The sequence below is a fragment of the Triticum aestivum genome, chromosome 5A (genome assembly GCF_018294505.1).
Source record: "Triticum aestivum cultivar Chinese Spring chromosome 5A, IWGSC CS RefSeq v2.1, whole genome shotgun sequence".
NCBI lineage: Eukaryota > Viridiplantae > Streptophyta > Magnoliopsida > Poales > Poaceae > Triticum > Triticum aestivum.
The window spans coordinates 575,577,340-575,597,125 of record NC_057806.1 but is presented as its reverse complement, the minus strand read 5'-3'; the positions used below and the strand labels follow the sequence as shown (position 1 = coordinate 575,597,125).

The following is a 19,786-nucleotide window of genomic DNA, read 5'->3' as shown; positions in this document are numbered from 1 at the left end:
AATTTCCTAAAACCGTGAACATTTGTTAAATTCATAAATTTGATAAAATTTGTGAACTCTCTTCAAATTCGTGAATTTTTTTTTGCATATCCATGAACCGTTTTTCCAAAACTGGTGAACATTTTGCAGATTCATGAATATTTCTAAAACTGATGAACCTTTTTATGTCTCCATAATTCAAATCTGTGAACCTTGTTTCAAACTCTATGACCATTTTTCTAACTGTTGAACATATTTCTCAAAATTGATGAACCTTTTTGTTAAATCGTTGATTTTTTTTTCAAATTTGTGAACTTTATAAAAAATTTAGAGGTTTCCAAAATTCGCGAGCCTTCTTTCAAAATCAATAGACTATTTTAAAAATTCATGAACTATTTTTCAAAATCAATGAACTTTCAATTTAGAATTATTGAAGTTTTTTCAAATTGATGAAGTTTTTATCAAATCCGCAAACACTTTTCTCTGATTATTGAACTTTTTCAAATTCAGGAACTTTTCTCAAAGTCACAAGATTTTTTTTAAATGAGCATTTGAAAAAAAATCATGCATTTAAAAATATTCATGAAATTAAGAAAATGTTTGTGAATTTGAATTTTTTTTAACGGAATTCGAAAAAGGTCCATCATTCTAAAAAGAAACATCATTTATGTAAAACAAATCATGAATTTGGAAAAATTTCATCAATTTTGAAAAAAAAACACTAAAAATGAAAAAAAGCATCAATTTTGAAAAAGACTTCTTCGACTCCGAGAAAATTCATGGAATTTGATATTTTGTTTTTTTAAGTTCATCAATTTTGAAAACAAATTGGTGCATTCTGAAAAGGAAAACAAAAGGGAAAATCGTACCTAAAGAACAGGAAAATAATATAGAATAAACAAAAAAGGAAAAAAGAAATAGAAACCAACTTGGAAGCTTCCCAAAGCCAGGACTAGCTACTTCCTACAACCCTTAGATGGGCTGGCCCGTCCCAAACGCCAAGTGTTTCGTTCTTTTTCCTTTTCCTTTTGATTTTGCGGCTATCTTTTTTTTTTCTTTATCTTACTTTTCTGTTTGTTATATCCTTTCAAATACATATTATTTTTCTTCAAATAATGATAAAAATGTCAAAAATATTACGTGAACATTTTTTTAAATATCATGAACATATTTTAAACATATATTGAATGTTGTTTATGCACACGGTAAACAAGTTGTAATTACATGACGATTTTTTTAAAGACACGATAAATATTTCTCAAACATATGATGAACATTTCTGGAATACATGATAAACAATTTTTCAAATGAATGTCAAACGTTTTTCTTATAAATTAAGAAAATATAATATGTTTAAAACATTTTCTAGACCATTCCTAAACTTAGAGGAAAAATAAAAACGCAGAAAAAAATCAAAATATAGAGAAAAGAAGCGTGTACATGCTAACCTCCTGTATTACCCCTTTAAAATAAATGACCTCGTGTATTACTCGCAACAACCAAGGAATAGACCCACTCAAAGAGTTGTTAGTATGTTTACCTTGTGTAGTATTTAGTTATTTACCATCCTAGTTCGAACGTATCTTAAGAACAGGTAGCATGTAAAGTATGTTTGGTTGCCATCCACACTTTATGGAAATTTGCCCCAACCGTGACCCCCAGTAACCAATTCCACCATCACAAAAACTGTGGCATGTCACACTCGTGGCACAAAAAGTGTGGTTAAACGTGGATGCCAACCAATCATGCCCGTACTATTGTCTTGATGGTATATCAACACTAGAGAACAAGCCTTCAATCAACATCTAAATTTTAATGTAGGATCTGGACCGAGACAACGAGAGCAAGTAGGGTGGGCCAGCAATGATAAACAATTTGTTAAATGAATGTCAAACGTTTTTCTTATATTAAGAAAATTTATTATGGTTAAAACATTTTGTAGGCCATTCCTAAAATTAGAGGAAAAAACAAAAACGCGAAAAAATCAAGAGAGACAAATGAAGCGTGCATACACTACGGACGTGTTTGGTTGCCCGCATGAGGCACAGCCTGGCCCGGACGGGAAGAATTTGGCCCGTTTGGTTTCCTGCATTCACTGTGCGGCCCGCATCGCACGAAACTTAAAGCACGTCCAGGCCTGGCCCAGGGGCAACACATGAATCAGCAGTAGCTCGCGAGCCTGGCCAGGGCGAGGCAGGGGAGGGCGACGCGCTTCTCCCCTCGTGCGAGCAGGGGAGATGGCGGGAGCTCGCCCGCGTCGCCGAAAAATCGGCGGGAGGATTTCGGCTCACCTCCCGCCGCTCCACCCCATATTTAGCCCCTCCCTCACCGCCCCAACTCCCGCCACCATTCTTCCTCCGTTCGCGATTTCCCACCGACGCGCATCGGCACCGACGAGCAGGTAAGCGGCGCATCTTCATCGGCCGGCTGTCCACGGCGTCGGAGCTCCTTCACGGGCCGGCGTTCATCTTCCACCACCGTCCCCCCTCGTCCTCAAGCTGCAGCCATGGCCTCTGTGAGTTCAATCCCCCTTTCTCTCTGTTCCTTCTAGCTAGATCTGAGCTGTAGCTAGGGTTTGATCCAGATGCATGGTTGATTAGTGGTCTGATCTGTGAGCTGATATGGTTGGTTGCTATGCCGCGGTTACAATTTGTGGTAGGACTAGATGTTCAAGCATGTGGTAGGCTAGATTAGTAGTAGAGTTTGAAGTTGAACCTTGTGCTTGTGTTGAATCATGCTCAGATATGTGATTTGTAGCTATTGGTGGTCATGTGCTTGCTATGATAGTGATGAACCATGTACATGTATGCTTAGTATGATAGTGATGAAGCATGTGCTTGCTATGATAGTGATGAACCATGTACATGTATGCTCCTGCTTTCATGGATTGTCCGGTATGTTGTGTGCTCTGCTCACTGTCAATGCGTGCTACGATTGTAGGACATGACCACGCAGACGCAAGATCTTAGTCAGGCCCTTGTCGTGTCCGACAGCTAGTTTGCTCCATCGTTTGTCGAGGACTCGCAGACTATGGCCCAGATGGCACCTGATTCAGAGGTGTTCGAGTATGATTCCCTCTATGTGCCAGTAGTGCTCGTTGAGCCAACTACTGTTGCTGCTGCTGCTGCCGCCGCTGCACTCAAGCTAGCAGCAGCAAAGCCGAAGAAGGATAGTAGGTCGAACAACATGAAGTGGCAGCCGTTCATGTCCACGTTCGTGCTGAACAAGATGTGTGAGCTCATCTCTAGTGGAGTTAGGACTGACAAGGGCTTTAAGGAGGTGCACTTGAATACCGTTGCGAAGCAGGTGTTTGAGTTCTGTGGGCAAGAGGTGTCTGCCACCCAGGTGTACAACCACCTGAGGAAGTGGAGAAGTCGATGGATCCAAGTGTCCAAGCTGAGAGACCTTAGCGGCGCCTCATGGGATGAGAACACTTGCTCCATAGTTTTGGAGGCAGAGCACTACGCCGGCCATGTCGCGGTTAGCTCACAACCCTCTTCCTTTTCATACTGTCCACCATTGCCTACTCCTAATCGCAACTAAACAACACTTGTGTTTCATTTTTAGGCCCACCCAAGGGACGCTGAGTTCCTCAACACACCCATCCAGAACTACAAGCAGATGCAGCACATCTTCTCCTTCGGGCTGGCAACTAGGAAGCATGCCATGGGCTCAGCCTCTTGGTTCTCCCATGCCTGACTTCCCTGGGACCCCGGACGTCGAGATCCTTGATGGCCCTAACAAGCCCGCTGTGAAGCCCTTTGACAAGCCATTTGACCCCGTTGATAGGAAGAGGAAGAGAGGAGGCCTGATGGAGGAGGAGATTAATGTCTTCTGCAGCATGACTGAGGCAGTGAAGGAGGTGTCAACATCCATCAGGGAGTGCAAGCCCATCGACGTCCACCCTGACCTGTATGGCGCTGTCATGACCCAGGGTGGCTTCAGCGACGAGGCTCTCATGGCAGCTCTCAGCCACCTGCTTGACAACAAGGCCCAGGGTGTTGGGTTCGTTGCCATGGCCGACGCTCACAGGGTGCTGTGGCTCAGGAGCTGGTTGGGCAAGCACTACTACTAGAGTAGTGCTGCCTGTGAGCATGCATGATCCCCGACGGTGATGGTGGTGGCGACAACGACGACGATGACGATGACGACGTACATTTTGTGTAGCTAGGGCTCAAAAACTATTTGATGGTCTGTATATTTTGGCGAGGTGGTATATACTAACCCCTCACGGTGATGGTGAACTTGCGGTGGTAGGACGACACCCTCTTTTGGATGTGGTGGTAGGTTAACACCAAGGTAGTGCTAGGAAGAACTTGCTATGCCGTATGATCATGCATGCTTTACTTCTCTTCTGCTCCATTGTTGTTTGTGTGCTACTTTGCTTGCTACTTGTGTGCTCCATTGATTTGCTGCTTCAACTCTTGCTCTTGTCCATTGCTAGGGCAAGTGGTATGCCGTGTTCATTGGTGAGGTTCCAGGGGTTTATAGTTCATGGGAAGAAGCCAATGCACAAGTGGCATCATATAGCAACAACAACTATAGAGGGTTCAAGACTAAGCAGGCAACAGAACAAGCTTACTCCGCCTGAGTGCGAAAGCACGAAGGCAGCAGTGTCGACAGTGTCAAGGGTGGAGCTGTCAAAGTGGAAGCTGCTAAGGTGGATCGTCAGTTTGGCCTGAAGCTGAAGAACTTCATCATCTTCGCCCAGTTTGTCATCATTGCTGTGTTGTGGCATTGGTGTGCTAGGTGTGATCATTGTGGGTAAGCTCACCAACTAGGATACAAGGTAAGCATAACATGTACGCCGTATACAACCAAACGCCGTGTTCATGTGCCGCTAGGGCCAATGCAGCCAACCAAACAAAGTGCACTTGCGTATTACCTAATGCAGGGACTAGGGATGTAGGCAACCAACCAAGTTGCATATGGCGTATTAGGGCCTGTTTTTGCTCAACCGGGATGGGTTGAGAAGTGCATGCGATGCAGGAACTGTTGACAAGGGCAACCAAACACGCCCTACGTGATACACGTGACCTCCTGCATTACGAAGGATAGACCCACCTGAAAAGTTGTCGGTATGTTTACCTTGTACGTATGCTAGGAACGTATGTTAAGGACAACTTAGCATGTAGAGTATGTTTGTTTGCCATTCACACTTTGCGGCTTTTTTGCCATAAGCATGGCCTCCAATAAACCAATTTGACCATCACAAAAACCGTGGCATTGGCACAAAAGTGTAGCTGAAGGTGGAGGGTAACAAATCATGTCGGTACAATCGTCTTCTTGATGGTAAATCGTCCATGGTGTCTTGTTTCCGGGTGTGCCAAATTTGCATCCACTTCCACCCACGTGCGAATGAAATCTTGTATTATCACATGGGATAATGGCCAATTGGGCAGCGATAACGTCAAAGCTAGGCTGGACAGAGCTTTTGGAAGTCCAGATCTAATGCACCGATTCGGATACTCGAGAGTGAAGCACATCAGCACCACCGAATCTGACCATTGTTTCGTTCTGACCGAACTGAGGACACATGACAATGAGCATTACGCACGAGGAGTCAAACAGTTCCGGTACGAAGAGGTTTGGCAAACCCATGCAGATTATGACCAACTGGTACTGAAAAGCTGGCAAAAAGGGTCGGGGTAGCATGGCTTGGAGGGTGTGTTACAAGCGCTCAATACCATGCAAACCTCGCTCTCAGCATGGGGAGCAAAGGAGTTTGGCAGTCTAACAACCACTATAAGAAAGCTCCGTGCCAAGTTGGATAAATTAAGGAGCAGGGCTACTGGCAGGGGTCCAACTGACGAAGAGAAGGCCACCGTCAAGAAACTAAAAGAGGTACTTCGCCGGGAGCAAATTTGGATGCGCCAGCGGTCTCGGGTACCATGGTTGCGTCACGGTGACCGCAACACCAAATTTTTCCACGCACAAGCTGCAATGCGGAAGCGTATCAATAAGATAGAGAAGCTTATGCGTGCGGATGGCTCTGTGTGTCAGACTTTGGACGAGGACAGAAACGAAGTCCAACAGTTCTTCCAAAACTTATATACGTCTCAGGGTTTAAACTCTCTTGATGAACTGATCGATCTAGTACCGCCCCGCGTGAACGAGCAAATGAATGCACATCTTGACATGCCGTACACATCCCAGGAGGTGAAAAGTGCTTTATTCCAAATGGCGCCGTCGAAAGCTCCGGGAGTGGATGGTTTTACTGCGGGATTCTTTCAGAGACACTGGTCTCTTCTCAAAGATGATATTATCCCGGCGGTGTTGGGTTTCCTGAATGGGAGCGAGCTACCGGAGGGCATGAATGACACGTCCATCACTCTCATCCCAAAGGTACGACACCCACAACGCATCAACCAGTACATGCCTATTTCCCTTTGCTCTGTCTTGTACAAAATTGCTGCCAAGTGCATTGTCAACAGAACAAGGGGCTTTCTGGATGATATCGTGAGCGAGGAGCAGAGCGCTTTTGTGCCGGGGCGACTCATCACTGATAATGTACTCATTGCGTACGAGAGCGTACACACAATGAAGAAGAGGAAAGGGGGGAAGAATTCCGTGTGTGCAGTCAAACTTGACATGATGAAGGCTTATGACCGTGTAGAATGGCACTACCTAGAAAGGATCATGTCCAAGTTGGGTTTTAGTGGCACATTTATCCGGCTGATCATGAAATGTGTAACATCAGTCCGGTTTTTTGTCTGTGTGAACGGAGAGCTTCTGCCATACTTCACTCCATCCAGGGGTTTGCGGCAAGGCTGCCCCGCTTCATCTTATCTATTCCCGCTATGCGCAGAAGGTTTCACAACCCTACTTAACAGGTTTGGAGGAGCCTATGTGGACAAAGGGATTCGTGTAAGTGTTCATTCTCCATGGATCAATCACCTGCTTTTTGCGGATGATAGCCTCATTTTCATGCAATCAAAGGTGGAGAGTGCCATCAGACTTAACAATATTCTAAAGGTTTATGGCGAGTGCTTGGGACAATGTGTGAACAAGGGAAAGAGCTCCATATCTTTTAGTCCGAACACACCAGAACCCGTCAGAGAAGCATTGAAAGGAACCCTAGGTATCTCAGTTGAGGCCTTTAATGAAAGGTACCTGGGTCTTCCTACTGCGGCAGGTCACATCACCTCCAGCACCTTCAATTATATTGGTGAACGAGTCAGGTCCAAGATGAATGGGGGGATCGAAAGGTTGGTTTCCTGCGCAGCAAGAGAGGTGTTGGTAAAGTCGGTGGCCCAATCAATACCGGCGTTTACAATGAGCTGCTTCAAGCTGGCTAAGAAGAATTACAAAAGTATATCCTCGTCGATGGCCAAGTACTGGTGGAGTAGCTCTGTCGATAGACGTTCCATGCACTGGGTAGACTGGAAATCTCTTTCAGTCCCAAAGTGTAAAGGCGGGATGGGTTTCCGTGACCTGGAAACCTTCAACATCGCACTTCTGGGAAAGCATGGTTGGCGGCTCATCACAGACCCGGACTCTTTATGCTCTAGAGTTCTCAAGGGCCGTTACTTCCCAAATGTCGATTTCATGCATGCTACTGTGCCGAACAACTCCTCAGCAACCTGGCGGGGCATCATGGCAGGGGGGAAGGCACTGGAAGTTGGACTAATGAAGAGGATTTACGATGGCACCTCTGTTAACGTTTGGACTGACCGCTGGCTACCCGGGAAGCTATCCATGCGTCCGTCAGTTCAGATTGGAGATGCAAACATCCACACTGTTTCCGACCTAATCGACCATGAAAATTGGAGTTGGATAACGAAGTTAGTAAGATCAAACTTCACGCCACCAGATGCAGATGCAATATTGAACATACCACTCAGGCACGGTGGAGGTGATGATTTTTGGGCGTGGGCTCACGAGAGATCCGGGACATATTCTGTAAAATCCGCGTATCGTGCTCTAGTGACTCGTAATGAACAGCAAGCTCTAGAGGAAGGGGCGATCACTGAATCTTCAGAGACTGATAAACAGATGTGGGCACGGCTATGGAAGCTCAAAGTCCTACCCAAAGTTAGGGTTTTTTGGTGGCGCGTACTCCGAGGTATTCTTCCGGTGGAAGCCACGCTGAAACACCGACACATTGCAACCGAGGCTCGATGCAAAGTATGCAAAGGTGTAGATGAGGACATGATCCACGCACTCATCAAGTGCTCCCATGCCCGCAGCTTCTGGAAGGAAGCTCGACCGTGGCTGGATATCAAGTTGCCAGAACTCCACCCCCTCACTTGGTGCAGGGACATTCTGTGTGAATCTCAATTTACGGAAGAGGACCGGGCTAAGATAATCACTGTTTTGTGGGCTATATGAACATCCCGCAACAACATCACACATGACAGGATTAGTCTGGAGCCGGTCCAATCCTTAAAGCGCATTAGGGAAACCCTAATGTTGTTAGAGCTACCGATGGAATATACCAGAACTCTACCTGGCTATGGGTGGAGATCATTGGGCCCAGACTACATCAAGATCAACACGGATGGTAGCGTCTCTCCGACTGAAAACACGGATCCATTAATCCTACCCAAAGAGGTGGTGTTGCACGTACCGCCTCCGACTTCATTGCTGCCTGGAGCAAGCCACATGAGAATATCACGGATCCATTAATCGCAGAAGCGCTGGCCCTGCGAGATGGTGTCATCTTCGGCAAGCTTCGGGGTTTTTCGCGGGTGATTTTCGAGGCCGACTGCTTGGAGCTGGTTCAGCTCTGGAACTCGCGACAGTTCTCGCGCTCTCTTATAGCGCCTATTCTTTTCGAAATTGGAGGGCTAGCCTCTTCGTTTGTTTACTTTGACATTCTTCATGTAATGAGACAATCCAACACTTCAGCTCACCTATGTGCGAAACATGCAAGCACTCTAGGTGTGTCTGACTGCTGGATGAACTCCCCCCCGGGTTTCCTTGCGCTGGAGCTGTTAGTGAATGAATAAAGCTCAATGATTCCCGCAAAAAAAAATGAAATCTTGTATTACCATAAATCCGCACTAGAGAACAAAGCTTCAATCGACGTCTAAATCTTAAATGTAGGATCTGGAGGGACCGAGACAAGGAGAGAAATCAGGGAGGTCCAGCAATGCCAACGACCACGTACCCCGGCGTTTAATTCCTCATGGATGATTGGTCGCCGACCTATACACATACAGCTGCGCGAGGTAGGGGGTCTGGCTACTCCTCCCAGCACGCAGCACGCCGGCCGGCTGCGTCGCCGCGCTCGCCGGCACGCACGCGCGCGGGCATAGTGACGGGTCAACACCGGTCCGTTCGCGCAGCTCGCGGCGGCATTGAAAACTCGCCCTCTGTCTGACCACATCAGAGTTCAAACTTTAAAGCCTGGAACGAGCGCGGCCGCGACGCTGCATGATGCGCCAATGCGCCAGCCATCATGCCCTGCGCCGCGCCGCGTACTAGTAGTACGTAGCACTGTGCCGTGCCTCAGCCTGCGCCGCGCCCACGGCGGCGACAGGTGGCTCGGGCGTCGTCATCGGTTCCCGTCCGTCAGCGGGGGAGCTGGCAATGGCATGGCAGGCCGTCGCCCGCGTCGCGACCGCAGCGCACGCACCGCGCGCGGAGCCCCAGGGAGGAAAGGTGGCGAGGACGACGACGACGGACGCGGGCCACGATCGGCACCACCACGGCTTGCTTGCGCCCACCGGCCCCGTCGCGCGCGGCGAGGCCACCTCGGCATGTCCCCCACCCCACCAGCATGGCAGCGCGGCAGGCGAGGCGAGGCGATTATTCCCGACCGGCGGATCCCGGCGGCCGTCTGATCCCTTCGGATTATTCCTCCTGCCCCGCTCCTCGGCCGCCGTGAGGCGACGCTCGTCCCCTCCCCACCCCGTGACTGTTGCCCGGTCGTATCGTCGCTCTCCACGCAGACAGACACCGCCATTGAATGCGCCTGACCGTGGCAGGCAGGGAGCAGAAGCAACAAAACCGCAGCCGTTTACGCTCGTCGTCGCGTCAGACGACGGCGACGGATGAGAGAATCCTGCGAGACGTACAAATGCGCTGCAGGCAAAACGGGGTGAGGGCAAGAATGGCATTGGCAGGACACGGGCTGTCTGCTCTGGCGTGGCCCGCTAGCTACCGCTGCCGCTGCCGCACACGAACCAACCGGAGCAGCTGCACGCCTGCGGCGCCGTAGCTGGCTGCTACCTGCATCGGCGCATGCATGCTACCCTACGCTCGCTGCCTCGATTGGGTACCTCCGCTGCTATTATAAGTGATACAGTATGCCACAAAAATTATACGGAAATGTTAACGCCCACACGTGTGGGCGTTGACCATCTCGACCACACGCATCCATCACCGTCCAGTACTATATGCACGAATCTTGACACAATCTGGCTGATTTTCTGTGCCACGTAGGACAAGGCGTGTGTGTGGTGTGTGACATAGTTCGCCCACACATCCATTTTACCACACGGAGGGGCCGGTGTGTGGGCGTTTAGCAGTTCACCCACACACCAGTTTTCAGTCACGCACAAGGGCTGGTGTGTGGGCATTTGTCATCTCGCCCACACGCCCGTCTCCTCTCCCACACGTAAGCTGCTAGTTGCCATGTGTTTTTGCAGCGCACATGGCAACTGCCTCTAGTGTGCTTTATAAGCAGGTGGCAACTTTTTTTTTACCCGAGTTGCCATGTGTTTTTGCAGGGTACACGGCAACTGCCTAGTATGCACGTAAGCAGATGGCAACTGTCTTTTACCGAGTTGCCATGTGTTTTTGCATTGTACATGGCAACTGCCCCAACGTGCACGTACATGGCAACTGCCCTAACGTGCACGTAAGCAGATGGCAACTCTTCCATTTTACATGGCAACTGCCCTAGCATGCTTGTGAGAACATGGCAACTCTCTCAACTGCCTAGTGTTAGTATGTGGCAACTCCTAAAGTTATGAAATCATGGCAACTACATTAGATCAGACCATACATGACAACTGCAGTTGAGCAACCATGGCAACTGCAGTTGTCCGACATGGCAACTGTAGTTCAGCGACACGGCAACTGCAGATAAACGAACATGGACGAGGGTCTGGACCATGGCAACTGCGGGCGCGCGGTGAGCGTCACGCGTCGCGTGCGGGACCAGAAGGGTACGGGGCCTGACATACGGGCGTGTGGGCGTTATCAATTTCGCCCACACGCACGCGTGTGAGAGGGTTCAGGAGGGAAAAAAGACGTGTGTGGGCATTAGTTGTTTTGCCCACACGTAGGTGTGTGGGCTGGTTGCTGTCCATGCCACACGAGGCGTGTGGCACAACTATCCGATACACCACACGTGTGGCAGTTATCGGGACCCAACTTATATTGCTGAATTCGTATTTGAAATTCCCTAAAAAAGGATTCATATTTGAAATTACTCCCTCCGTTCCGAATTATTTGTCGCAGGTATGGATGTATCTAGATGTACTTTAGTTCTAAATACATCCATTTGTGCGACGAGTAATTTGAAACGGAGGGAGTACTAGTTTTCAACAACACTATTTTTGCTACATACAATTTGTATTTTATTAGTAAAATTCATGATCAAAATTTAACAGGAAGTGTAAAAGGGATCAATAAACCCGGGCAGAGGAAGTACCCATTGTAAAAGCCTCTAGCCTAATTGATGTGGTCACGCAAACCAGCCTTGCCTGACATGAAGCACACGGTAGATTACCGGCCGTCCACACGAGCACCACCATGGCCGCACCACGAGAGCTTGATGCGGGTCTGACTTTGCCGCCATTCTTCCCTAGCCCAACTTGATGAGGACATCGGCCTCATACTCGTTTCCAAGACAACTATACCTTGGCAAAAATAATGACTTGACTTGGCTTGGCCATGGTCAGCAGGTGCAAAAACCTACCCACGTTTCCGCGTTTTTTTACGAAAAAACTTCTAATCTATTCAACTTCAATCCTAACAATGTTTACTTATGTTTCTCCTTCATGAAACGTCGTGGGCCGTCTAACCTATGATATAATTTTTTTGAACTTTATTAGCTAAACTGTCAACCTTGTAGAAACCTAGGCTAGGCTGTATTTAGACTTTTCTAGAGGTTTACCGGAAGACTGAAAGACCTAGGCACCCCTTGACCAGCTATGCAAAGATCTCACTGAGCATGAGTGGCAGCTACATGGGCGATAGTGTGTCTAAATTTGCTTAATCGTAATTGTTTGGGTTTTTTGAGCAGTTTTTTTCACTGTATTTTTCGTCGCATTCAGATAATTTATTAATTTGGATTATTGGGTGTATTCGGACCCCATTCTTTGTTAGAATTTTATCCATGATTTGAACTTACGGATATGAAAATATTGTTGAATTGTTTGACGCTGATACGTGAAAAATTGAATTATTGATGAGTAGACCAAAGGTTTTTCCCGCAAAATAATACTAATAATACGGTGAATCCAGTTGCTCTTAACGCAATTTGATTTCAGATTGAAAAGAGTAGGACGCCGATAACTGTCACACGTGTGAGCGTTAAGGAATATGTCCACACGTTCTGTGTGGTGCCTAAAAGGACCAGCCCACATGTCTGTGTATGGGCAAAACAATTAGCGCCCACACGCCTCTTTTTTCTCTCCCGGTCCCTCTTACACGCGTGCGTGTGGGCGAAATAGATAATTCCCACATGCGCGGTACGACAAGCCTCGTACCTCGTGGTCCCGCACGCCCCACGTGACACGCGCGCCCCGCAGTTGTCATGGGCCGGACCCTCGTCCATGTTCGTTTAAGTGCAGTTGCCATGTCGCTGAACTATGCCATGTCAGACAACTACAGTTGCCATGTTTGCTCAACTGCAGTTGCCATCTCAGGTCAAAGTTTCAGATTGCCATTTTTTAAACAACTACAGCTGTTGCCATGTGTGGTCTGGTCTGCTGCAGTTGACATGATTTCAAAACTTTAGAAGTTGCCACCTACTAACACTCGACAGTTGCCATGTAGCGCTACAAAAAAGGCATGACAAAAAACATGTTCAGGTAAAAGAGAGAGTTGCCATGTGCTCATAAGCACGCTAGGGCAGTTGCCATCTGCTTACGTGCACGCTAGGGCAGTTTGCCATGTATCATGCAAAACATATGAGTTGTCCTACGTAGCATACAAAATCAGCTAATTCATGTCAAGATTCGTGCAGAAGTTACTGAACAGTGATGAAGGCGTGTGGACGAGTTGGTTAGTATCCTCGGAGTCCATTAAACGAGGAAAGCGAAACCCTAGTACGTACACCTCAGGCCATCACCGAGACCCGCGCGGCGCACGCGTCTGGACAGCGAGGCTCTCCGCTCCTAAAGCAAAAAAAGAAGCGGTCAAAACACGGCGAGTTGGCGCGCCGTCGCCGTCCTCAGGTGCCCTCCCACCGCAGCTTTCCCGCCTTACTTTCAGTCTTTCACGACCACCCCACGGCCCCAAGGCCAGCCACGGAGCCAACCCCGAATTCTCACCGGCCGAGACGCGACCACCACCGCCACCCTTGGCCGGAGGTCGGCACACGGCCGCATCACGCCTCACACCAGGCACGCGGGGCAAGCAACCACGCCGTCACCGGCCGGGGACCCCGGCCCCAAGAAGGAACCTACCACCACCGATCGAATCACCATCAGTCCATCGGTCGGTCACACGATTCACATGACACGCAATCCATTCATACAGCGGGCAGCAACAGCAACAGCAACAACAACAACAACAACAACAACAACAACAACAAAGCAGGAAGGTGTCTTCCACAGGGTGATGGACGATGATGATGATAAAACTGAACGAAAGAGGAGGAGGGTCTTGACTCTTGACACAAGACAAAAGCGACCGAGCGCCGGCACACAAAGAACAGTTTGTGAACTAACTACAAACTACTAGACGAAGGACCAGTTGACGAACATGAAGGCGAGGCAGTGCGGCGCGTCGTCGTCGCCCAGCACCTTCCACGCCACCGCCTGCTCGTACGACACCGGCCGCCCCATGCTCGACACGCACACGCCGCCCGGGAGGTACGCGAAACCCTGTTGGACACAGGCACACACACACACAACAAGAAAGTTTGGGTTTCAGTTCATTGCTGTTCATCATACAGAATGGTGACTGGCCGGCTGGCTACATAACGTACCTGCTGCATGATCTTGGGGAACTCGGAGCAGAGCGCCTTGCGGCCGTCGTCGTCAAGGATCTTCTCGAGCGAGATGTCCTGGAGCGCGATCAGCGTCGTCTCCAGCATGTCCAGCCCGGCCTGGTTGGCGAAGGTGAACACAGGAGCAGCCTGAAAATTTGTTGCAAGCCAGTCGAACACTCTTGTTAGGCCCACACAATGCCGGTGTGAATATATGTGGCGTGACAACATGATCAAAAGCACGCAACCGACCTTCAGGGAACAGCACATGATTGAATCCGAGTGCTGCCACAGCGCCTTCAGGGAAGCGTCCGCGCTCTGCGACTCCGTGCAAAGCAGTTCCGCCCCGGTGTGAAACCTGCAAATTTTTCACGCAACCAAATTACTACCCTATTGTGCTAAATAGACAGACAGGTAGTGCAGCTAAGATGAAATGGAGAAATGGCAACCATCTTCAGAATGAGGGAAAAAAAAGAGACAGCCTTATACCTGTAGCTCCTGCCGATCCACCTCGCAAGCGTGTGAGCCTCAGGGGATCCTGGAGGGTTCTTCATTTCAAGCTGTCCACCAGGACGGGAAGGGGCAATTGCCATGGCCACCCTCTGCACCGATGCCACCACGGTCCTCACATACTGCCTCGCCATTGCTGCAACACTCTCTCGAAGGTGGTTCTCATACGAGAACTGGAAAGCAATGGTAAGCACTGATCTTGTGTTGCTGGTGCTGGATGCGTCGCTGGGTGCACGAGTCCCACCAGGTCCAACCTCGAGAGTGGATGCAAGGTCTAGTGTGCGTGTTGCCGACGGTGCATCCTGCAGTGACAAGTGCATAACACCGAGTTAGTTCAGTGTTAAACAATGGGACAAGATCAATGCTACTAGTGCAAACCATACTAACCGTCTTGGCATCAAGTGGTATCACACGGAAGCCCGACGGTAGCAGTGGAGCATCATCAGCGAACGATTCATCAATCGGCGCAAAGACAAGCTGCGCACATGCACCGGCAGCATTCTCATCAACACCGCTGCATAACTGCCATAGAAGATACCGATTTGTAAGGCCGGTGCAACAGATAAAATGAAAATGATGCAAACTAGCTAGTGCCAGCTGAAAGCATACCTGCAGAAGATACATGTCTCTTGATAGAACAACTTCATCATGACAGAGACTGTGTCCCTCAAGTCTAATAACCTCCAAGAACTGCAATTTAAAAGGTTAGTTTGATGGGCAAAGACCCTTCAATAATTAGTATATAAGACAATTTATAAGAACTTAAGCTAAGTTCAAATACCTCTTCATGCTCTAAGGTATGTGCAAGTGGCAGTATAACCTGACTGCCCATAAACCCACTCGCTCGTAGACCAGGAACTGCATAAGGACTAGCTCGCAAAGCAGCGGCAGAATAAGCATCAACACCAGGATCAGCCCATTCAGAGCGGTGCTCCCTCAGAAATCGTACAAGTAGAGCGGGCGGTACATTCTACATGATGAAACCAAGTTCACCCGGCTCAGTTATGGTCAGGTCACACAAACATCAACAGATCCCCTACTAAATAAAACTAGATGGTTTTATGAGTAAAAACCTGCAGCAACATTGAAGCCTTGGCACATAAGACGCCACCCCCGATTGCAGTAAACATCTGGGAGGGGTTGACATGAGATCCAGCAAGTTTGTTTGGAGATGAGTTGATAGCAATTGTAACATCCTCAGCACCATCACTGCTCATCAGTGACCAGCCATCATCCAGAAATCCATTAACAGCATCGTTGAAACCTCTGCAAAACATGTTGAGCACCTTAGTCAGGGGGCATGTATGGGATGTCTTTTGGTAAGCTACAGCAGTGTGAATAGCATGTGCGGAATTTAGGAGCATTGCAACAAACCTGCTCAATCTCTGACTAAATGTTCTTAGAACTGCTGGCTGGCGCCCCCCACCATAGGGCATCTCTCCACTTGATTCATGCGCAATCTGCCTAATGTGACGCAGAGCCTGTAGCAAATGGACAAGCAATTGTCACTTAATCATACATTAGTGCCGCAAGAGCAAATGAATGCTTAGTGCAGACAAAATCTTAAGTAAAATGAAATTGTAGAACATACCGCAATTGTCATCTTCTGCGCAAGAATCTTTGGAGACTCATAAAGTGGTCTAAGGACCTCAGGCACACTCCAAGCCTACAAAGAGATAGGATTGTAAGATGCATGTACATACTATGAAAGTTGCAAATTTGATCAAGTATAATTTTGCTTACATCCAAATCAACATGATCTACAATGTGGATCATGGAGCCACCCCCTTCGCAAGGGCGGATTAAATAGCCACTAGGTAGCACCTCGGCTCGGACAAAATTTGGAGTGTTAGGTCCTGATGGACCGCCAGTGGCTTGAGTCAAGGATCTCTCACAGATCTGCAGAAGAAGGCAGTGAGTAACAGTTACCAGATCTCAGCACAAACAATATTCAGAAGAGTCAACCTACTAGCATTAGCATGGCATCGCAAACATAACAGCCTAAAGTGTAATCAAAAGTTGTTTGATCCAAACAGATCAAGCCCAACAGAGAAGTTGACAAACAGATCAACAAACCAACATAAATGTCATAATCATAACAAGCAATGAGACATATCAATACCACAAGACTGCCATCTTCAAGACCGCTAGTGTAGCGGAGAATCCAAAAGTCACGCGGTGCCGCCAAAGTTGTCGGTGCATAAGTCTACATAATTGAGAGAACAATATGTTACAGTCAACGCAAGACCATATCCAAATAAACCCAGACAAGGGAACCCAAGTCAACTATAACTTGCAAGAGGATGCAATACCTGCATGTAGATAAGCTCAATAGTTCCACCATTACCCGTAGGGATAATCTGGAGCACATCCACACACCGACAGTCACGATACCAAGAGGGGCGATCCTTGAGGATCTCAGCAACCTGTGTGGTAGTAGTCTATTAGCAGGTGTCTGCTGAATGGAAACAAAAAGGCTCTGTGATGATGAACAACAACAACATACCTTTGTGGGCTCAAGGCTCACAAGACCGCAAGCTCGGGCTGCTACGCCACTACAATTGTGCGAAACAGCAACGATTCCAATGGAATCCGGACCAGGCTGTAAAGAAACTCGGATTTTAAATTCATCGCGTATAAAGAAACTGAAATAATCAAACGCATGCCAGAGTTCCACCAGTTGGAATTATGACATTACCTTCATCCCAACCATTTGCACCCAATCGACAGCAGTCCCCGTCGCCTTGGACAGGAACTCTGCCAATGTCTCCTCAGCGATAGCGAGTAGACTGTATGTAACAAACATAATGAATTCTATCAAAGTTAAGCAAAAGAACATGCAAGCATCATACAAAAGTGAAACTGTAATTACCCTGCTGGGTTGTTCGCGTCCCTTTGCGGACGCGGAACTACTGCGTTCTGCTGCTGCTGCTGGTGCTGACCACTAGTAACAACAGACTCACAGCTTGTGTCTGTAGTCGCTACAGAAGGCTGCAATCATCGTTCAACGAAACTTTAGACGCAGGAGCCAACAATTTGAACAGCAGATAATGCATGAATCCAACACGATTTGAGTAATAAGTGATGGGGGCAAATCTCACATTATTGAGGTGCGTCCGCATGTAGCCGTTCTCGTAGACGAGACGGGACACCTGCTTCTGCAGCCTGTCGTTCTCCTCCATCAGCAGCTTGTTCATCGCAGACAGCTTCCGGTTCACAGTCTGCAGGCGAGAGGCCTCCTTCCGTTGCTTCTCGCGGCACCTACAATCAGAACATCAATCAATCTCGCCAGCCACACCAAAACCATAAAATTTCACTTGCTCATGAAGAAAACCAAGACAGCGATCTTGGACGCACGCACGAGGTTCCCGCGTCATTACTAACGTTTTTGACATGTCACATCTCAGGTGAGCACCAAGTGTGTTAGGTGTGGAGGCATTGCAGCTACACAATGCTCTGGCACGAAAGCAACTAATATGGTCCAAAATCTGAACAAGAACTCAAAGCTCTGCTCTAGAAGATTCAATCACACTTGTTCAGCGAAGATTCAGCAAAAGAGCAACTCTTTTACTAGAAACAAGAAACACGCACCAAAAAAAGGCACGCCACAAATGGCAAAAACATGGTGAAAGGAATTTAGGGCAGGACACAAGGACTGGATTCCTTGGTATTGACGAGGAACCATCATGAAATCTTAGCAACTTTTAGAGCAGTGAAGCCAAAACCAGACTCTAATTCGGGCGCGGCGTATGCTACTAGTAGGTGCGTGGGTGCCTGCTTCCACACCCCAAATATATCCCAGAACCACTAAGCAGAAACGGGCGAAACGGAAAGCCGCCGCCTGGAAAGGAGACGTGGATTCTTCCTGGAGCCACTAACTAAGCTCGGTGGAAGGATCAGCACCGGAATCAAAAAGTCGAGGACCAAGCCCAGATTTTTAGCCACGGGGGCCGGGCAACCACAAACCCAAGAAAAGACGGCCAATTTTGAGCAGCACCAAGAAGGAGCGGACGCGAGCGGTGAGCTAGATCGGGAGGCGCGGGCGAGGAGGACGCACCTGCGGTTCTGGAACCAGACCTTGATCTGCTTGGGCTCGATGTTGCTGAGGATGGGGCACTCGCGTATGAGCTGCTGCCGGCGCAGCGAGCTGGGCTTGGGGCACTCGCTGTAGACGCGCTCCAGCGCGTCCACCTGCTCCGGGGTGTAGCGCACGTACTTGCCCGTGTCCACCTGCGGCGCCCCGCTGCCGCCGGGCGACGACCTGTCCCGGTCCCGGTCCCGGCCCCCGCCGTGCCCGTGCACCACCATCGCCCCCGCCATCTCGAGCCGGCTACCGGGACGACCGCCGCCAACCGAGTGAGTGGTAGTAGTAGCTGTTGTAAAGAGAGGATGAGCCAGGGCCAGGGGCGCCGCCGCGTCATGCCCTCCGCGCGCCGCCTCCCGTGGACGCCATGGGCGTGGTGGCGGCGGTGGTGGTGTGGGGGGTTGTTGCGCCGGTGGGGCGAGGCGGAGGAGCGGGGAGAGAGCGCGGAGGGGAAGGGAAGGGAAAGGCAGCGGGGGAGGAGGTGGGGTTTGGTTTAATAGTGGAGCGGAGCGCAGAGGAGGAGGAAGAGGAACAAAGGGAAAAGCAGAGCCCCGAGCTCTTGTTTATACTGCTGGCCTTCTCCTCGTCTCCCTGTGGACTGTGGTCTCCCCAGGGGCGTTTCCGTAATTTCAGCGCCTTTTTCCTTGAAATGTATTTTCCGTCCATTCGTCTTATTTTCTGAAAATAAAAAATCTATATCCGTCGAAGAATTCAAATGATTCTCAAAACATGGTAGTAATAAAAGAAATTAACGACTGGAAACATGGCATATTGTCTTCACCAGTGTCAAAAACGCTCTTAAGTTATGGAACGGAGAGAGTACAGTGGTACAAAATAAAAACACTCCAACGTTGGAGTGTTTTAAGTTGTCTCACTGCGCCACAAAAATGCTTTTGGATTTTTCTTAGAGCTTGGGCGTGTCGTACAGTGATCCAAGTGACTTGTAGAAACAAAACATTTGATTAATCAAACATGTTCCATAGCAAAAGAATCCAGATTGAAATTGTACGATAGTATTACATTTGAATTGAAGAAGATTATAGAGTAAAATTCACGATACCGTAACACCTGACCTGTTTTTGCAAAACATTAAGACGCAAAAT

General features: G+C 48.6%; 1 protein-coding gene across 1 annotated transcript; it reads right to left on the bottom strand.

The window, feature by feature from the left end:
- Nucleotides 1-13,615: 13,615 nt before the first annotated feature.
- Nucleotides 13,616-19,210, bottom strand: LOC123104919 (homeobox-leucine zipper protein HOX32). The gene is made up of 18 exons (XM_044526858.1): nucleotides 18,657-19,210; nucleotides 17,701-17,860; nucleotides 17,472-17,590; nucleotides 17,298-17,388; nucleotides 17,106-17,201; nucleotides 16,912-17,025; nucleotides 16,722-16,805; nucleotides 16,343-16,498; nucleotides 16,191-16,265; nucleotides 15,974-16,080; nucleotides 15,673-15,865; nucleotides 15,381-15,569; nucleotides 15,209-15,289; nucleotides 14,987-15,121; nucleotides 14,579-14,901; nucleotides 14,342-14,447; nucleotides 14,090-14,239; nucleotides 13,616-13,985 (listed from the first exon to the last, which is right to left on the bottom strand). The coding sequence occupies exons 1-18, from the start codon at nucleotides 18,917-18,919 to the stop codon at nucleotides 13,839-13,841; spliced, it is 2,589 nt and encodes an 862-aa protein (XP_044382793.1). The 5' UTR covers nucleotides 18,920-19,210; the 3' UTR covers nucleotides 13,616-13,838.
- Between the last annotated feature and the right edge of the window lie 576 nt (nucleotides 19,211-19,786).